The 20,793-nt window shown below is 40.2% G+C and overlaps 1 protein-coding gene across 8 annotated transcripts in view; it reads right to left on the bottom strand.

Annotated features, from left to right (window-relative positions):
• LOC112253057 (transcription factor COE3) overlaps positions 1 to 16,181 on the bottom strand; it is a 75,085-nt gene extending 58,904 nt beyond the window's left edge. For 4 of the 8 annotated variants that reach the window (XM_042323597.1, XM_042323601.1, XM_042323598.1 and 1 more), the window contains exons 1-6: positions 15,467 to 16,181; positions 15,055 to 15,211; positions 14,716 to 14,779; positions 14,394 to 14,449; positions 12,640 to 12,713; positions 10,903 to 10,971 (exon numbers count right to left, since the gene is read on the bottom strand). In XM_042323597.1, the coding sequence (XP_042179531.1) occupies positions 10,903 to 10,971; positions 12,640 to 12,713; positions 14,394 to 14,449; positions 14,716 to 14,779; positions 15,055 to 15,211; positions 15,467 to 15,597 (551 nt within the window). In that variant the 5' untranslated portion in view covers positions 15,598 to 16,181. The remainder of the gene's footprint in view (positions 1 to 10,902; positions 10,972 to 12,639; positions 12,714 to 14,393; positions 14,450 to 14,715; positions 14,780 to 15,054; positions 15,212 to 15,466) is intronic. The other 4 variants (XM_042323599.1, XM_042323604.1, XM_042323600.1 and 1 more) reach the window with 1 other exon arrangement.
• Between the last annotated feature and the right edge of the window lie 4,612 nt (positions 16,182 to 20,793).

The raw sequence follows: 20,793 nt of genomic DNA, 5'->3' as shown, positions 1-20,793 counted from the left end.
TTCCTATTATGGAATCTCTGGAAAAGGGTTGTTATCCTGGATCTCCATCTGGAGGAGCCACTCACTCTGCCCCCCTCCTTCAATCTCACTGTGTGTTCTGGTGAAGCTACACTACTGCTATGTCTTTCACTCTCCACTGGTTACAATGAGATTGTATTGTCAGGCCAGGTTGACCCTATTCGAATCGACAAGCCATTTCAATAACAAAACACCACAGTGGCATTTGAATAAAACTTTCTCGGTAGCAGACGTGGCACAACAGGTGTCAGAGTGGTGTGGCGGGAAAACAATTGGGAGAACAGTAGTTTTTCCTGATCTGGTAACCTAACCAGGTAAAACTTTGTAGCTAATACAGTATTACGTGATTAATCTGTTGTAAAAAAAAGTTATAACATGGGCTGTGATGGGACCAGAGTTTTTGTAATCATGGTCACATCCTTTGAAAAAAAATATTGGAAAAACTTGTGAACTTGGGGAGGATGAAAAACCTGTCAAACTGCAGCAACCTTGTACTTGTTCATATGAATTATATTTGAATAAAGAAGGATTAGGGGGTTTCCTATACACAGACACAGAGAAAGCAACATGATTGGACAATAAAACTCACTGGGCTGAGCTTGCTTTATCCAGGTTTACATTGTGTTGTCCTTCCCTATGCAACTGTAGGCCTAATAAAACATTTCCTCACAGTCTGTCAGCTATTGTGTTTAGTGATTAATTCCAGTTAATCATTTGGGATTGAAAAAGTCTAGGTTGCCTAGTCAGCCCAAGTTTGAATATAAACCAAATTCTCACAAACAAATGGGCTATAAAGACACAATGTTACCACTTTGTTTACCCTGGCTAGAGGGACAGGGCGCAGAGTAGGCTAGACTATGCAGCTGCTGTTGATAGTAGCCTACAGTTGATCAGAATGAAAAATATGTCTCATTTCCATGCAATACAGCATGTCAGATCTCTAATGTTTAGATGTATAGGCTGCTACATTTATGGAAGAGTTTTTGCTTGTGTCTTTTGGGAGTGATGTGTTATCCCGCTTGCTAAATAAATACTGGAGGAAAGTGGAGAGCGGGGTGCCCGGTCTGCATGATCTGTGATTTCCGTTAATCTGATTGGTCAAGACATGCAAAGAGCCTGCAGCAGCACTCCAATGTGAAGCACAGAGAAAGCGTGTGTGATTTGACAAATCATGAGGCAAATTGGTCTAAAAAACAGCACTTTGCCCCTCTTTTTAATGCTTTGTCTCAATATATTTTATTTTGTGTCAATATATGTTATTAAACTAAATCAAAAGTGGTGTGGCGCTGCCACACCTGATTGAAAAGTGCTGTGGCAAATGCCGTCTCGCCACACGTTTTCCGGCGGCCCCGTTCGGTAGTCTAAAACAATAGGGAGGTCTCAAGAACACTTGTTTTTATATTGAAATGGTTTAGATCTTACAAGTATCCTCTGAAAATGGTCAGGTTTCCTCTATCTGTCAAGGGTCTATCAGTTCATGTATGAAGCCGCCAAAAGCAGAGGATATGGTCATTTAGACTGATAAAGATTACACTCAGGTCAGCCAGTCAGTAATCCCCACAATGATTTGTGAAGACAAAGCCCACAGGTCGATAGCATATACCTCATCCCATCAGAGTGATCTGCACGTGCATAAGGGTCGAACATAATACGATGTGACTTAAACCATACAATGAGCAGAGAAAATAAATATGCTAAGAGCACGACGGTGGACTGGCAAGGCCTCTCGGACTATGTCATCACTCCCTCCTGTCTGTGCAACGTTCCCCATCCAAAGGAAGGGCTAGTGATTATGAGGGCTCAGCTTCCCTCTAAGAAAGCAAACCGGAGCTGCAGTCCAAACAAGGCCAGCCGTGAGGGAGCAGAGCAATGCCAGGCAGCTCAGGTTTAGCGTCGCCTCCAACCTGGCTGGCCCGGTCCCTGCATTAACCCTCAGTCAGCCTCTCCAGGACAAACAAACAACCAGTACATACACAGGGACAACCAGGCGAGAGACGGTGCCACAGTCACTGAGGAGGGAACTCTATTGAATTTGCTTTATCACACAATGTAATGAGTTCCAGAATGGCTGGACCAGGGCTGGTAAAATGTGCCGTGCTGTCCTGTTGGTCCGGCCTGAGTTTAGAACCAAACAGATGGGGAGGTATCCCAAAAATGTGCGCTCCCTCCAGGGACATGTGGTTTTCCCCATCATTATAAAACTGTAAACTCCTGGATGTCAGAGATTGGGGATAATATATTTCAGATGTCCATGGGCCTGCGCCGGGACTCGGACCGGCTGGATGGGAACAGTTATTTGACAGAGGGTCAGGGGGGAGGACTAAGACATGATCAGGAGCTACTAAGGCTGCTCTATACTCAACACTGGGCTCTAATAGTGAGGGTGTGGGAGGGAGAGAGCATGTCTGTGTATGAGGGTGGGATAACGAGGGGCCAATTCATATCAAGCCACAGGAAGTCTTGTCATTGTATTAACATGTAGAAATCAATCTGAAGTGCACATGGCTGAACCCACATTTAAAGCCTAAAGCCTTCCATTTAAATTTCAGACAGATTTAACATGACAGTTATACTTCCCCACTGCAATAGAGATGTATGCTAATTCAGAAACAGGGCAGGACTTCTTTCAATACATGACTCCTAATAGAAATGTTGTCCCATTAAACAATTGTTATTGGTTTGTTTCACATGACTAGAGTGGATCGTCGTTTCACATGACAGGAATGGATCGTCGTTTCACATGACTGGAGTGGAACATTGTTTCTGTTGTAGCACTTGATGGTGTACACTAACCATGTTGTCATGGTTTCAAACCAAGAATACATTTTCCTTTCCTCACATATTTATATTGCTCTGGTCCCTGCATGGTAAAGGCACAATGCTGTTTTTTCTTCCACCATATCGAATGTGGTGCTGAACAAGCATAGGAGTGTTTTTTATTGTAAATCAATAGTGATTGATTGGCAGCTTGGGTGTTGAATATGGATCAATATTACACCGGGCTGTAGAGGAGATCTGATTTCAATTGGCAAGAGGAGCCAGCAGCAGGTTTCCATCAAGCGGTAATTCAAGACATGGGGACATAAGACAGATGGATTGATATAGACTAGCCAGGACCTTTCTTGCCACTGAACCAGCACAAGGAAATTTCTGTCATATATCATTAACGCAGTTGGGGCCGGCTGTAAAGGGGGAGGGGGAGGAGGTCAAAAGGACCACACCACTCCACAGGGGAAAGGAGGCTCATTGTAGAATACAATAATATCGTTTAAGAAAATCTAATATGACGCTTTACAGTAATATAAGAATGATGAGAATCTGACTACGCCACCAAAATAGAAGTTGAAGTGGATTGTTTTAAATGCAACAAGATGGTTTTCATTTACAAAGACAAACGTTTTACAACAAACTTTTGAACGCATATTGAAATATTTTCATAGCTGTTAATAATTCCTGATTTCAAACAATAATAACTAGGTCCTTAAACAGAATACAAAATGTTCCCAGACTGAATGGAAGATGTGTATATGTAAAAAGAGGGGGTCATCCTTACAGTTATCATATCTGCGTGATTTGTGGACAGAGGGCAAAAAAGAAAAAGGAGCTATACTTAGAAATAACTTGTCACTTTTAATAAATGACACTGGTTCAGGACTTTCTCTGGGGCTTTCCCTCGGATCTATCCCAGGCACCCCTGGGGGCCATCGGAGCGACCAGAAGACCCGCTCGTTTCCTCGAGGTAACTGATGACCCCATCCCACAATTCCCCATCTTTGTCATGTGACCCCACGCCATGGGAGCAGGACCATGTCCAATGCAATCCGCCTCCGATTGCATCCCATCCTAATCTCAGCCATGTCACACTACAAATTGCTACATTCAGAAAATGGAAATAGATTGAGGTGGAGATGGAGGGAGGGATAGAGATAGAGAGAGAGAGATGGATGGGAGGGGTGGGTGGAGTGAGTGTGCATCGACAACCGGTCCCATAAGAAAAGTAGTGGAGGAAAGAACGACTCGGGAGATCCCGGCAAGGAATCACATCACGGCAAACATATTGATCTGATTTACAAAACCTCCAGCCTAATGCGAAACAAATGGCATGGGCGTGAACTGGTACTTAACCATAAAACCCCAGCATTACTCCATCTCCGATGAAATACCACATATATCCCTCACCAGGGCCTAATGTGCTGTTTTACGGCCAGATACGACTGAGGTTGACCCAACAGTTAGTTTGACAATTAGGGGGAACCTAATAAGGATTTAATGGGAGTGAGAACATGCCAAAAGAAAGAAAGGAAATATTTTTTCAGATGAATAAAAGCATGTAAAAACAGTACGACGGGTGACCTAAATTTGATTCATAGGAGCCGAGGATGTTTGAAAAAGCATTTGTACCATTAACGCATTAAGAAACCAAACAAAGACTAAACAGCTACAGAGTCTAATTATAAAGGACGGCTGTTAAACATTGGAGCTAGAGCGACATTTTATTTAGGTTTGATTTCATTTTCAAATACAATTTTCATTGTGTACTGTATTACACTTATAAATTATATTTCTACAGCATCACAATATATAGTAATTTCCAAATATTATGCTTGATTGTAATCGTCTTTTAGAGCAACTTAATGTACAGTGTTACCATGGTACTCCACAGAGTTATTGGATGTAATAGGAGACAGTGAAACCGAAGCTGGAAAATATAAACTATCAAAATTATAACAAAGAAATATCACTCGTTTTATAAATCAAAAATATGTGTGTGCACAGGGGTGCATATGTACACATGCATGTGTGTGTGTGTGAGTGAGGTCCAGTGTTGCTCTTTGCCCATGCCTTCATCCCATCGCCCCAGCTCAGGCCTTTTTCTGTCAATGCAGTGAACCAAGGGAGTAAAATGGGGGAAGAGAGGGGGAGAGAAGGAGAGGGGGAGAGGGGTTGTCTCCATGGACAGATGGACTGCTCTTTCTCAACACATGTGGAACCATGTTTCGTCTTTCAGTGCAGTCAAGCTGCGGCCGAATCCCTCACTTTGTTGGTCCAGACTTATTTCTTGTACAGCACACCTCTCTCTCTCTCTCTCTTTAATAAACACACACATCTCCTGCTCTCTCTGCACACATGTTAAAGTCATCACCCCTGCTCAGCACTAGTAAAACACAACACCCCCATCTTCTGTGCTGTTGTCAAGTCTTGCCATTAGCTGATGCCCATGGGGAATCCTACACAAGTGAGGTGGGTCTCCCCCGTATACACCAGGCACCATGTTACCTTCAGACGCCACTCATGTGAACCCAAACATGAGAGCGTCATTTGGAAAATATAATTTATACTGTGCGTCTTTGTACATGTCTTGACATTTACAAACTGTGATAAAACCGACATGAGGGAGGAGGGAATAAAAAACAGAACAGAATAATTTGAGGTCATGTTTTGCTTAGTGAACAGTATTACCCAATCCTGGATGTTGGAACAGTGGGAAGGAGTTTCTGGCTCCAAGGCTGCAAAGAGGGTCTGGGTTTCATTTTTCTGCAAGTGCAAGCCAACAGAGAGCTGCCAAGTACAGGTTTCACTCTCAACACTTCCTGCTATTCCTAATCTGGCTCAAAAGGAGACACTTTCACTCAAACATCACTCCAGTCCAGGGTGCAGTGGCCAGTTTCTTCTCTCCTTTCTCACAGGGTGTCAAAAAACTCACATCTGTCAAATAGGTTACACTGAAAACAGCCGTAAATAAAACACGGAGATGGAAATATTGTTGAGGCATGAACATGAAAAGTTTGAGTGAGTGTGTGTGTGTGTGTGTGTGTGTGTGTGTGTGTGTGTGTGTGTGTGTGTGTGTGTGTGTGTGTGTGTGTGTGTGTGTGTGTGTGTGTGTGTGTGTGTGTGTGTTTTTTCCCCCAAAGGCAGCTACTTTAATCGACTGCACTGTTTAGTACGTCTAAACTGTATGTTCACCATCCCCGAACCAAGTCCAAATCCTCTACTCAATGATACAAAGAGTCAGAGAGAAACACCTCCAGTATTGAACACAACAACACAACCTGTGCATTGCTCTGCACCTCTGCATTGCATAATTCTCACTTGTGGATGGATGGTGAATTAACACTACATACAGTTTATGGTGCAATGGAAGATGCAGTGGAAACATGTAATTTACTGTAGGTGGTTCATCAATCAATCATAAACAGACCTCTCTTTACAGGTTATCAAAACACTGCCTCTCATGAGAACACCCCCATTTTTTCATGTGTAATTAAAATGGTCTCTGAAATCCTCTTTGACAGTCCAGGGCTTAGCCAAAAATGTAAATGACATTAAAGGAGACAATGAATTTAATTTTGCTTAATGTCCCCTTTCGCTGATTCTCATTTACATAGCATTTCCAACGCAAAAAGCTGACCTTATAAATACTGGCATTTGTTCAGCTTGGGAGTTAATCACGGTTTTGCAAAACCCAGATGGGAACACACCACCACACCAATTTTCGTATTTGTTGGTAGAGAGAAGAGAAACCACATATGAGATGGTCTGACCCGGGAGTCTTTTGTTGCTGACAAACAACTCAACAACAAGTGCACTGCACTCTGGGATATGACCTCGTAGGTGTTCCACAAATAAACAATAACGCACAGTAATTTAGAAAATACAGCGCACTAATGAGCGACATAGTGCAAAATTTGCATTAGGCCAAAAAAGTAATTGCATTAACATGTGAACAGGTGTGGAGGCCTTTATAAATGAGCTAAATTAATAAAATCCTTCCACAGCACAACCATGTGTGCTGATGACTGAAAAAATAAAAAATAATAAGTCAATGTCATGAATTATTCAGTGGCTGAGCGGCCTCCAGAGGTCAGCGCTCTTTGACCTTTGTGACAGGAAGTGAAAGGGAGTGCGGTTGAAGCTGGAATAAGCGGAGCTGACATGATTTGGTCTGGTCCACAGTCCTCCTTTCTGGATGGGAGCGTAAATTGACACGGATGTTAAGCTGTGTGAACATACATTCAATTCAAAATTCATGTATGGGCAGCCAGAGCTCTGAAAACACACTCCCTCCTCTGCTATCCTCACCTAATCTGCTGCATCTCCTCTGCGATATACACAACCTTTGAACTTTGACAGAGAGAATGAGTCATTTTCTCTCTTTTTTTCCAACAGCATGTTCCTCTTTCTTATTACAAAATCCATGCGTAAGCCTGGACCATGTATATAATCTTTCACACAGGAGAAGACAAAGTCAATATGCAGGAAGACCGATACCAGTGCAGGAGAGTCATCACAAATTGAGTTATGTTTGGCACACGCAGCTCTACACATACTTTAAATGGGGAAACCAGCTAATCAGATATTGGGCACCTCATCACTATAACTCTCGATACTCAAATTACTGCCTGGATGAGCCCACGCCCTCACTCACTTTAAGGCGCCACTAGCTTATAGATGTGACACCACTGACTTCCTAACGGGAAGATATGATTATAACCAACTGCGAAGTACTGTAGTCATAGCAATAGTGATACAATTATTGACCAAATTCAGTAGGCGTCTTTTTGTTTCTGCAAGGGCCAACATAGTTTCCAACATTCTCATTTCCTGATTAGAAGAGGAAAAATTATGCATGCAAAGACACACAGAACACAATAGACTTTAAATGTACAGTCAATGCAGAGAACAACCAGCCTTTACCCAGCAGTTTATAGTTTCCCTTAACATACACAATAGTTACTTTCTTTCCCTATAAAACAAATATGAATAATGTAATGACATCAAAAGTCATATGAAATATTTAAAGATGCAATATGCAGAATTCGCTCTGCCATTTCCTGGTTGCAAAAAATCCAAAAGTTTGCCTAATTTCAGTTTATGTGACAAAACAAGCAAGTATAGTGTAGAGTATCATTGTACCATCTACACTGCTGTGAAATATATTTTCCAAAACCAAAAATATTGTATTTTCAGCTGTTTGAAGCTGGTGTACAAAACCATAAACAAAAAAGTGGAAAGCATTGAAATAGCGCACATAGAACCGATCTACTGCTCCTTAGACTTGCTTTCAATGAAAATGACAGATCTATATCACACATTTCTATGTGAATTTGGTCAGGTCGCCCAAAAAGTTACATATTGCAGCTTTAAAGATCCACCAGCATTGATACTCTGTGACAGCTGTTAGGCTTAAATCTAACAAACTTTTTTAAAGAATTCTTTCCTTTCAAAAAAATTACTGAAAATCTGCATCGAACTGGGAGAGAAAATGGGGTAAACAGATGTCTGGCTTGACCACAGGAAAATAGGACACATTTGGAATGATAAGTTTCCCAAACTCAGTCGGATATGCCAGATCCATGGGAACGCCAGTTAATATCTTGCTACATGCCAGCTAGCTGTGTGCGCTTTCCCCTCTTACCATCTGGGAAAATGTAACAGCGAGGCAACACCGTCCATGATTCACTCCAAATCTGTTTCTTAACAGTTGGGCAATGCTACTGTTTCTCTAGGAAATGTGGCAGAGCTAAACTAGATGTTTTATACTGTAATGTAGGCAGATACCTAAGACATTACCGATTTAAAATCAGACCTCTCTCCTGTTTTTCACATACTAAACTCTCAGTTCTCTTCAATTGAAAGTAATCACTTTTAGCCAGAAGCAACTGCAGCACAGGTGCTACTCACAATTTGCATGAGAAACTGAGAGATGTAGCAAGAGAGTTTAACACAATGAGGCGTCATAAAATCTCACTTATATGTTCACTGAAAATTACTATATCAGGATGGTAAACTGGGTGACATGTGCATGCAGTACAGTACACTTCAGTGATTTTGTGTAAACCCTAAAACTCCAGAACACCCCCCTTTAGTCAGTGTGAAGTCAATGGGAAGTAGTGTGGGTCCGGGAGGGTGAACTGATCTGCTCATAGTTATGGAATGGAGACAATGGGAGGGTCTAATGAGGAACATATGCTTTTGTGATTCAACAGACCGGCTCATTGTGTGAGGAAAAGGATACTCTACTCCCATTCACTCCTGTCACAATGAAAATCTGAGCCTTTTTTCTGAGCCGGTTGAGTTTACAATATCCATCCGCTTCTCCTTTTTTCCTCTTTGACGGTAATTCTCCATGCTTTCATTTTGGCTATTGTACTTATGTTACATGTTTTAGTGCACAGAATTAAGAATAATAGAGTGTGAAACTCAACGCAATGAAAGTGGCGAGCAGGGTTGGAAAGGGTTTCTTTCTAAATGTAATCTGTTACAGGTACTAGTTACTTGTCCAAAATTTTAATGAGTAACATAACTTTTGGATTAAGCCAAACTCAGTAACGTAATTTGATTACTTTCAGTTACTTTTGGATTACATTCTCCTTAAGAGGCATTAGAAGAAGACAAAAAGGATCCATCAGACGCTTTTGGTGTGTCATCATAGTGGTCTCTGACTTGTGGTCAGACTCAATCAGGTAGAACAAACTTAAACTTGTACCTTGTTTCAATGCTAAATTGAATGTCGTTAAAAAAACAAAAAGTTGTTTTAATGTATTTTGTTCTGCAAACATCCTTTCTGAATTTAAAATGAATCTTAGAAGTAATCATCTAGTTTTTCAAAAGTACCTGTAATCTGATTACAATATTTTTTTGATGGTAACGTAACTGATTACAGTTACATTTTTTTTGTAATCAGACTACATGTAACTGGTTTCATCTAATCAGTTACTCCCCAAGCCTGGCAACAAGGCAGTACTACAAAGCAAACTTTAAAGAAGTGGAAATAAGTGAGATGTTTATCTGTCATACTTTAGGTTTTTATGTGAACATTTCATCCAATAAATACTAATAGATTGGACAATCAGCTTCATAAAGGACATGATGAGAGCCCTTTATATATTTATTTGAATTATAAGTGTTGCCTTGAGCTGCTCAATATAAATCACATACATAATGGCCGGAACGTAATGTTACATCCAGTCCTACATAATAGAGGAACACCAGCTCTCCTAGTAGAGAGAGAGAGAGGTGTCTAGAGAAGCAGTAGCTGTGGTAATCCAGCCAGGCAGGCATCCTGGGCAGCTCCTACTTCCTGATACATGAGAAGCTTCTGGAGTGGCGGCAACAACTGCTCAGCCCTATTTGATTACTAATAAGAGAGTTGTCCCCTCTGTCAGATACCAGGCATTCTCCGCTAAACAAACAGTGATTCCGGCTAGTCAAACATTAGCATTGCATTGCTGTCTCTCCGTACTCCATGGTGAGAGTTACATGGGCTCAATGCTGAGGACAGTCCCTCCTACAGACACGGGGGCACGCACATACACACACATATTCCTTTTTCAGCCATGAGATAGAGGAGTCTGAATAACAGAAATACTTGATGGAAGGAATGTAAGTAGCCAATATGCCGTTTATGTTCACTGAATATGTTATCTGAATAACCAAAAAACTGTAATATATTTTTACATACTGTAAACCTAAAGGTTACGATAAGAATCACTGCCACAAACTCCTATTATATCACAACAGAGCCCTAACCACCTTTACTCACAACCGTAGCACTGGATAATGACTACTTAAATAGACAACTAAATTGATGAGATACAAAAATCATGATAAACCCCTCGCTAATTAGAAGAATACCCCGCGTGATGCACCTGTGATTGAACGCCCCTCTCCAGGTGGTGACCGCCCCTCTGAGCGCAAAGTAAAGACCTCCCTCACCTGCTCACAGAGCAATCAGCCACAGTTCCCGTAGAGTTGACCAGAAGGTTGGAGTCAACCCACCTGGGCACCAAAACACTGGGGAGTGCTCACTAACTTCCCAACAGAGCTGAATCTAACACAGATCACAATCACAGCAGTATGAAGGAGACATGGAGCAGGGCCTACCTGTCGATGATCACAGGGTCTGACGGAGTCTCGTTCCTGTTGCCACAGCTCTTCTTATCACAACACCGGCTAGGGGAAGAAAGAGTGTGTTTGAGATCACCACAGTGGCTGTTACTGTTTATATGACCATAGAGTAAATATTAGATCCTTCAAAATGTATGCTGCCTTCTAAGGCAACATGTCATTGTGTTAAATTCAAACACAAAAAATAATAGAGAAATAGAGTAAACTAAATCTATCCTGTCATGGATTCTGATGGATAATTAAAATGGCAAAAAACACATTTTGTGGTACAGCGTTTGCCTTAGCGCTGGAAAAGAGGGGAAGGAAAGTAGAAGGGGGATTGGGCCAGGAGGCAGGGGAGTCACTTTTCACAGCTTCAGCTTTTGTTTACCTCTAATTGCCAAGCTGCTATTTCTGGGGGAGATGCAAGATGCCACCCTCAACCAATATTTCTGCGGGGCATTTATCAATTATGGACTCAAAAGCACTAATCTATCCTCCACCACATGTTTCCACCATCTTTTCTCTAAACCTATAGTATACCTCCAGTTCTTTGATTGGAGATTTAATTAAACCTTAAATCAAACACAAATATACTGCTGCTTACCATTTGAAATGAAAATGTATACTTGTATAATGGCCACAGGTCCAAATGAGATTGATTAAAGTCATATGGCAAGGGAAGAAAGATAATGCATTTTAAAAGCTACTGTGAGTCCATTCTATCATTCAAATTACATGATGTGTATTTTCCACAACATGTAGACAGGGGTAGGTTGAGTGTATTTTACTCTAATACTGCATATTAGTGCAACAATGTACTTAATGTTTTACCAGAGCAAAAAAGATCAGAAGAATACTCTCATGGAGCAGGCCTATAGGCTACTTATAACCTCATGGCCTCTTTAATGATGTTAGCCTTCAGTAAGTCTTATTACATTTTACACACACACTTATGCAGAGCGAATTTCAGGAGAAATTAGGGTTAAGTGCCTTGCTCAAGGGCACATCCACAGACGTTTCACCTAGTCGTCTCTGGGATACGAACCAGTGACCTTTAGGTTATTGCTATAGGCTACCTGCCTCCCACTACAGAATACACTTTCTCTTTGACACTGACAGTAAGATTATATCTAGAGCGCACCAAATTCCACGCCTCACAAATAAGTGATAGATGCATGTATAACATGTTGTATGAGTGACGAGTTTAAAAAAAAAAGGTTTTAAGGCTAATCATTCTCAGTTCTCGGTCGGTGCACTTGCTCTCAAAAACTTTAACAATGCGCCGGTGCAACAAAAGAAGGGTTAACCGAGAGTATCCGAATTCAGTAACTGCTCACAAAGCTCACGCTGAGCTCAACAATAACAACAAAATACGTGTTTCCTTTTAGTGTCAATGACACCGTTGAATAGCAGAAGGACATGACACATGAGACCTTGAGATTTGCGTGGTTAAATGACGCTTAAAAAGCACGCTGGTCACTGATGATATGTGGGATCAACCAAGACTTGACTCCATGTTTTGAGGCGCAGACTCGCTGGCATCAGACTAATAGATTCACTAAGAGGCCCTGTAGGCTACAACTAGCCGGGTACCAGTCTGTTTGTACTCCACTCCTTGTAGGCCTACTCCGTGTCATATGCCAATACAATAAACAAGTATGGGGAGAAAATGTATAACTGTATACTTCTTCAACAGCTTTGAGTTCGTGGAGTGAAAAAAGCAACACTTACCTGCACATAATTTCGTGTGTAAGAAGACATCTGCACATTTCAGGGTTTTTGTCTTGACCCTCATATATAATCGCCTTTGGAAAAAATAAAGACACAAATGTGTAGCCTACATTAAATATCTGAATACATGAGCCACTGTATATAATCAACTTTATAGTAGCCTAAATATAAAGGACATTATGTTTAATAAAACCGAATAATCAAAAACACTTGAGTCCAAAAAACAAATAGGCTATATTGTTATTTTTGGTGGAAAAAAACAACAAGTGTAATGTTGCAAAGGCACGAAAATGATATCATTTTACAATGTCTGTCAAATGATAATAGCAGATAATAATATGTATTATCATTGTAAGTATTAGTATTATTATATATTTTTGTAATAACACATTGCCTATGTGAATAAGCATTATATGGGAAGTTTCAATGAAGTGTCATCAATATGGTTATAATCTGTGGATATTTGGGGGAAAGTGTTAATGGGCAATCTGTTGTTTATTTTGAGCTGCTAACAATGATCTTTCCGTGGATAAAAAGCGGTGTCTGGCAGTACGGTTGAGTAATTTTTAAGCATTGGCTGAAACAGATGGTGTGCAGCTATCAGTTGTGCCGCTCTTGCTCCCTCGGTTCCTCCCTCCCTCTATTTTGAAGAGAGGCACTTTGCTCCCCTTTAGTGAACTAGGCTACCTGGCATATTATACGGCACTGTAACTTGCCATATTTTCAGTATAGCACTTACTTATTAAATTAAGACATTTTGAATTAAAAGTGGGGCCTATATGATTAGGAGGAAAAAATACACAATTGCACTCTGAAATGTTGACGTCATATTCTTACTGGGATTGAACCCCACTTTACTTTTTTGATGGCTCTGTTTTTATTTGTTGAGCACTGTGCGATTATCTATATTGATTTGATTTATGTCGCTATTTGCAGCTGCAGAAACAGAGAAATCCATAAACTGCTTGTTCTGCGTCATTGATTCGGATCATTCGCAGAGGAATTTTCCCTCTGAGTGGTGGAAGCTTTAACGGCTCTATTCAGATGATCTGCTGTAACCCTCGGTAAATTAGTAGTAATAACAACCACCATGGTTGAAAAATATCAGATAAGGCCTCTTACAGATGTGTAGTTACCTTAATGTAAGGAGATTAGGGGTGTAATTTCGAGAATTCTTATAAGAATGGAAATGCTTTAACTATAGGAGCTATTTCAGAATCTCTTTCCAAACATTAGGCCTAGTTATGTTTAGCCTAATATGGGTCAAGCCTAGCAACATGCCTAAAAGTCACAGATTAGAATAAGGGACTCAACAAGTAAACATGACTTGGGCCTACTTGTAACTCCAAAACAATAAAATAGCCTACTTTATTACACAATAGCCTATGATATATCATATGTAAACAAAAAACGTTTATGTATTATTCTATTGATACATCCGTATCATCCGTATCGGCAGAAAGCACCAGCATTACAAACCATCAATTTATATTGTATAGGCACACAATTACAGGCTAAGCTTATGGTAACTTAGTGCTTGATTAATTCTTACTTAAGAATTGCGCAAAAACATGCTATATGTCTACATGCTGTCTATAATGCAATTTCAGTCAATGCATGATTGCATAAAGAAAACGCTCTCGTGAAGAGGCCTAGCCTATAGTATGCATGCGTGAAGAATGCAGGTGAAGTTTAGAAGCAATGTCTCTAGCGTAAGCAAGCTGTATGAATATATGAGTAACAGTAGCTTATACCTGCTTCGTCATGGAATCGATTAACCGTATGAAAATATCCTGTTCTGTTCTGACGCCTGGGGGAACAAATATGCCATGTTAAAACAGAGGTAGGGCTGTAAAGGCTATGAGATGTACATTTGATGACCCCAAAAAATATTTGTTTGTTTTTAACCGAGACAATTTCTAAAACTATAATAATACATAATACATAATTTTACCTGTAAATATAAATAATTATTTAGCAAATAAATTAATTGTAAATTATTAGTATCCTTATTATTATTTATAGCCTTTATCTTTTGGGTTATACTGAATTGATGAAAATAATAGTTTCACTCACCATTGCTGTACAACAACTGTACTTTGTAAATGATCCCATTGTTCGTTTTTTCACCGTTTGGTTCCTGAAAACAATCAACAATGAGATGATGGTGAGTTGAAAATAAAGCATCTATCTATATATCTAACTGTCTGACATTTCATCATTTAAAATGTATAATTTGTCAAAAATAAGATTTGGCTCTGACAACCACTCTCCTGTCATCGACGAATGGGGTTAAAAACGTCGATATTGCACGTGACCTGCCTTACTGACCCACACACATCTCTAAATACATCAAGTTAATTTCAAAGTACAGATTATGAAATTCAATAAATTATATTCTCATGCAGCGCTTACTTTATCTTTCTCCACAAAGTCCACATAAGCTGTCCTTTCAATCTCAACGGGTTGACCCTGTCTGTCGTACAGTGCCAGGACGAAATGGAAAAAATTGGATTTTCTGAGGTTGGAAGGCGGCTGCTTTTCATAGTGTGCCCGCGCCAAGCCAACACCGCTGCGGGGAGAAAACAAGAGACCATATCGGTTAAGTATCAGACACCGGGGATAGATGGTGGAGCTGATGAAAACAGTGAAGACGTGGAAGCACGTTAGAGTACGAGAGATTTCTTGATTTGTTACAATAGGGGTAATATGATGTAATGAAAGAGAGGAGAGTCGAAGGGGTGCATTGGGAGACCGTAATTGATACAGGGTAGTGAGGGTCGATATGAAAAATGCGTAAGAAAATCAGATGATTTGGCATGCGTACCTTTGGGCGGCTGTGTTCGCATCAACCACCCCAGCTGTGTGCATCCATGAGCGGACTGAATTCAGCCCACCCAGCGGTTCCTCCTTCATCGTTGTCCCACCCCGTGATATAGTTTCCTGAATCCCGAACATTTAGAACAATTTACGTGCAATGAGCCTCCTGTGAAATTGGGTAAATAAACGTCCAAAAGTGTTATCCTTGAGGGTTTACGGGATGTCGTAAGTGCGGTATCAGCCTTGCAAGGTGAAAAAAAACCCGGTCCTCAGGTCTCGCCTCCCTCTTCAGTCCGTCCTGGGTTGCAGCGATGTGAACAATTCTCAAAGTACTCTACTTAGTTGGTGTGGTATCCACAGACCGGAAAAGTGACTTGTTCAACAGACTATGATTTTTTTAGGCTATTGTTCCTTCTTTTTGTTATGCTTATTGACAAAAAAAATCGATGGTTGTTGTTTGTATGTGGATGATGCTCTCAAAGTAGCGACATCCTTGAAGCACCACATCCAAAACCTTCAGGACACTGTTGAATAAACCACTCCTGAAATGGAAAGGTGCTGCTTCACCAAAAGACAAACACACGCAGTAGCTGATCACCGTGGAGGTGTTCCCGGTACGCAGGAGAGGTGGATAAGGGGCCTTTCGCGTCGTGCAGGATGGATGGGAACATGCAAAACTAAGCCCTCTTTCCCCGAGGACTGAAATCTTTCCCGGGAGCCAAAACTCTAAACCCACGGGAGAGGCTCTGTCAGAATATGACGCTCATGGGGCGTAGCTTTTACCATATATGGAGCTCTGACTGTTCCTGTCATGCTTTGGCGCTATACTATACGAGTATAGCCTAGAAGCAACCTGAGAACACTCGCTCTACTTTCCTCTTGCAATGTGGTGAGTTGATTTTTTTTCAATGATATGAATCCAACGAGGTGTGACCGTCACACAACATCCATTCACTATATTAAAAAGCTATTCCTGTAATGGTCATTTGTCTATTGTGAACGCTTGCTTAAATTATGGTACATTATATTTTTCAGAAGATTTGTAATTAAGCATTTTCATGTTTTAATTAGGTTATTTAATTGGGAGTATTATGACACATACGATTGACATGGCCGGCAGAGAATTCACTAATGTGTGCTAAGCTAACGAAAATATTTAATAGGCCCATATGTTAGGCCTACATATATCATGTTTTAGATTAAAATATTGAAATTCGTGTCATATCTTTGTTTAATCTCAAATGTAGCCTATATTTAATCGAAAACGACATCGACTAAGAATCTCGAATAAGGCCGAGTAGGTAAACTGACTGTGTTTTAATTAATCTACAGCGACGCAGATATTAAAAGTTTTTATCAAACAAAATGATAAGAATAATGAAAGTGGATAATGAGTTTGGGAAATTACCACCACTCATTTAGGGTATGTTCCAAATTATATTATGAATCAGGAAAACATAATGAGTGCAATTTCATTCCATTTATATTCCCTGACCTCTAATGTAAACAAGATCCGGATCGCCTTATATTAAACATTATCGGGGACAATAAGGTATCGTGTCTTATTTTCATCTCGTGACAGTAGGCGTCATAAGTAGTATAATGTTTTGATGAATTGGAGGAGAGCCAATGTCCGAGCCAAAGCTTCAGAAAACCCTTCACCTTATTGAGGGTGAATATGTGAAGGAGGTGGAGGGAATGGGGGGAGGAGAGAGGAAGAGATGTATCCTCAGCAATCTATCTGGTGTTGAGGGTTAATAGCTGCTGCCAAAGATAAGTGAATAATAAGCTGTTGCTTTCACCTCTTTCAAGATCTATTGCCTTATTGCCACTCCGCATAATAAGATATATATCCTTATACATGCGTTAAAATTAAATGTTTTAAAATGTATGGACAGTACATATTTTGATCAGACAAGCAAGTAAATGCCCATTTACCAGTTCATTTTTAATTTTGTACTGTCATTCTTCTATGAACACAAATACAAAACAGTCTGGGGAGCAGAACGGAGCAAATTTGTCTGTTCATTTGAGATTGCCAACCTATCTTTCTTTACAGAACTTTGGCCTAGCCATACTGTTTTTTTTTTAACATGGCGTCAGTCGTTTATTAGAACTTAACCCCTAATTACACGCACCAATTCGATTTAAATCTGATTATCAAATTAGGAGACGTTGAGACAAATCCTCTTAGATCTGATACTGTTGACTTGAGAGGGAAAATGGATCTCCACACCCGTCACGTAGGTAACGATGCTGTCCTGAAAGGAGGCTTTAAACCGTATTTGACAACAAATGCAGCTGCCCCGCTATTTCAGAAGATATTAGAGGAAAATGAATGCAAATCTGTGTTCAGAAGCCATCTGGACGTGGCGAGAGGCAGTCAGCTGCTCCACACACAGGCGAGGAGCCTGAATCCGTCTCGGCTCATTCTCCGGGATCATCTGCATGGTGGGCATACAGCGTGGAAAATGCGCTCGCCATCATTAGGAGAATATTACAATCACACGTTCCAAATAAAATTATGTTGTTTGTTGATCTCCCATTTGATAACACTACACGTTTACGGATGAAGAATCTGATATCTATTATTGATCTATTATTTATATCAATCAATTGGTCTTAATCAACTTGCCACATAGGCCACAACTATTTCTGCATCGAAAAAAGTTCATTGTAGCATATATGGGCCTACCACATTGAACGTAAGTGAAAACAAGATTCCTGGAAGTGCATCAGTTGTTTGCTCCCAAGCATATTCATTAGGGCCTATATTTTTGATCATATTGCAATTCTCATTAAAAATATATATATTATTAGATTACCAAAAAGCTAACATGGTGATGAGGCTGAATGTCTTCAGATCATTGGCGCGTGGCTCTTTTGTGCCTTGTGACTAAGACCTCCCGTCTCGAAGGAACGAGTCTCCACAGTTGATGGTGACGTCTTCTTTTTTGTACGAATATACGGGGCCAGGCCCTCATGATCTCCGTAAATTTGCATGTAAATGGCGACATCAGCCGATGCGCATGCCACAGGCCAGAGGGCCTCCCAGATGTCAAGGCAAAGTCAATCAGACGCCCGCTGCCCAGCTGTCCTGAAGACTATGGACGTTAGGAAAACTATTATAATCACATTCACTGATTAGCCATCATGTTTTAACTTGATTGATTCACGGATAAGCCACTTTTGTGAACTTTCAGCGTTTTTATTATAAAAAATGAATGTAGGCCTAATGCACATTTACAAAAGCCATGCACAATTCACTATTTTGTGATCAAAAAGCCTAGTGTCAAATATAGTAAACAACCCAGGTATGAATTTGATATGAAAGAGAAATATAGTCTATGCATAATACGCATTTATTTTACGACAAATGTGTGTCTTTGTCAACTGGTTTCTGAATGTGAAATAGAAAATTCGTTTCAGAGTTGCAAGGAGTTCACACATCGGCCTGTTCTTTATTGCTGTATTGGCCAAATAGGTCATACGAATCAAACTCCTTATAGAAATGTCACTTGTAACATAATTATTTGCCCTAGATTGTGTAGACTTCATGTAGCCTCTGTTTAAAAGTCAATCTGATATGACACAAATGAGTAACATAGGCAGATATCACAATAAAAACATAAGTACAATATTATGAAAGACAAGGAAAAATGTACTCATAAAAAATACACTGAATGGCATAACGAAAAACGCATTGGGTTTTACATCTAGGCATACATTTCAGACATTTGAAAACCACATTCTGAGCCGTTTCCCCAAATGTTTTCAATACTTAGTTTAGCATAAAAACAACAAGTATTGGCTATGCAGCATTTTACAGAGAAATTAGAGGAACATAGACTGAGTGTACAACAAATTAGGAACATCTTCCTAATATTGAGTTGCACCCAATGTTGCCCTCAGAACAGCCTCAATTCGTCGGGGCATGGACTCTACAAGGTTCCACATGGATGCTGGCCCATGCTGACTCCAATGCTTCGCACAGTTTTCTCAAGTTTGCTGGATGTCATTTGGGTGCTGGACTATTGTTGATACACACGGGAAACTGTTGAGCCTGAAAAACCCAGCAGCGTTGCAGTTCTTGACACACTCAAATCAGTGCGCCTGACACCTCTGAATCAAATCAAATCAAATCCTACTACCATACCCCTTTTAAAGGCACTTCAATATTTTGTCTTGCTCATTGGCCCTCTGCATGGCACACACAATCAATGTCTCAATTGTCTGATGGCTTAAAAAAACGTATTTCATCTGTTTCCTCTGCTTCATATACACCGAGTGAAGTGGATTTAACAAGTGACCTCAATAAATGATCATAGCTTTCACCTGGATTCACTTGGTCAGTCATTGTCATGTTCCTAATGTTTTGTACACTCAGTGTATCTGAAGTCACATGTGGAGAAGCAAAAGGAGTTGATAGACAGCGCCCCTCGTTGGTTAAAATAGAGACATTCTGTCGATTGGGGGCATCTGTTCTCCTCAGTGATGAAATTAATCGAATATTATTTTTTTCACGCCAACAGAATGAGAAGAGTTTGAACCAAGGGTCCCGGGCAATTGTATGCAAAAGAAGATGGATTCGATTACAGGCCTAATAGTCTTTCTTTGAGTAGCCTACAAACTATTGCCCGTACCTGTTTACTACTGAAAATGGAGGCATCTTTATAGAGTTTATTTCAACACACCAAAATATTTGACAATTTTATTTTACAACGTGAAAAAATGGGCTTTATGAGCGTAAAATGTGCACTGCGAGTTTGATTTAATCTAAAATCTGAGCAATTTATTGAGACGATTTAAGTGTAAAATGTATTATTATTATTATTATTATATAGCATTTTACAGTGATACCACGAGTTCACATTTTCGTCACCAACTTGAGTGAGAGTTGTCTTGTTAATTGTATGCAATGGTGAGTTCTGTCAAGGGCATTGGCCGCTCACACAATTTGCATTTCCATTCTGCTGGAAATGATGAGAGTTGCTGCGCGGTTAGAGCCTCGCGGCGCAGTCTGCAGGCAATTCACATTTTAAAACGGCAAGATAAATTAAATAAGAAACCGAGACCACTTCAGGGCTATTAACATCTAAAATATCCCCTGGAAATTGAGGCCAAAAAAAACAGCATGACCATTCCCCATTTACACCGTTCTAAAATCCATTGTAAAATTCCCATCACTAGAAGTATATGCCTAGACCCTACATCTGAAAGTGTCACACAACAAAGTTGTCCTTTCAGTTATTTCGATGTCTTTATAAAGACTAATGAATATGATATAGGTACCAGCCTACCTCAAATCAGTTTTTAATCATCTGCAATAAACAA

This window comes from Oncorhynchus tshawytscha, linkage group LG06, assembly GCF_018296145.1.
Source record: "Oncorhynchus tshawytscha isolate Ot180627B linkage group LG06, Otsh_v2.0, whole genome shotgun sequence".
Taxonomy (NCBI): domain Eukaryota; kingdom Metazoa; phylum Chordata; class Actinopteri; order Salmoniformes; family Salmonidae; genus Oncorhynchus; species Oncorhynchus tshawytscha.
The sequence above is the reverse complement of the archived record's forward strand: the minus strand, read 5'-3'. Positions and strand labels throughout refer to the sequence as shown.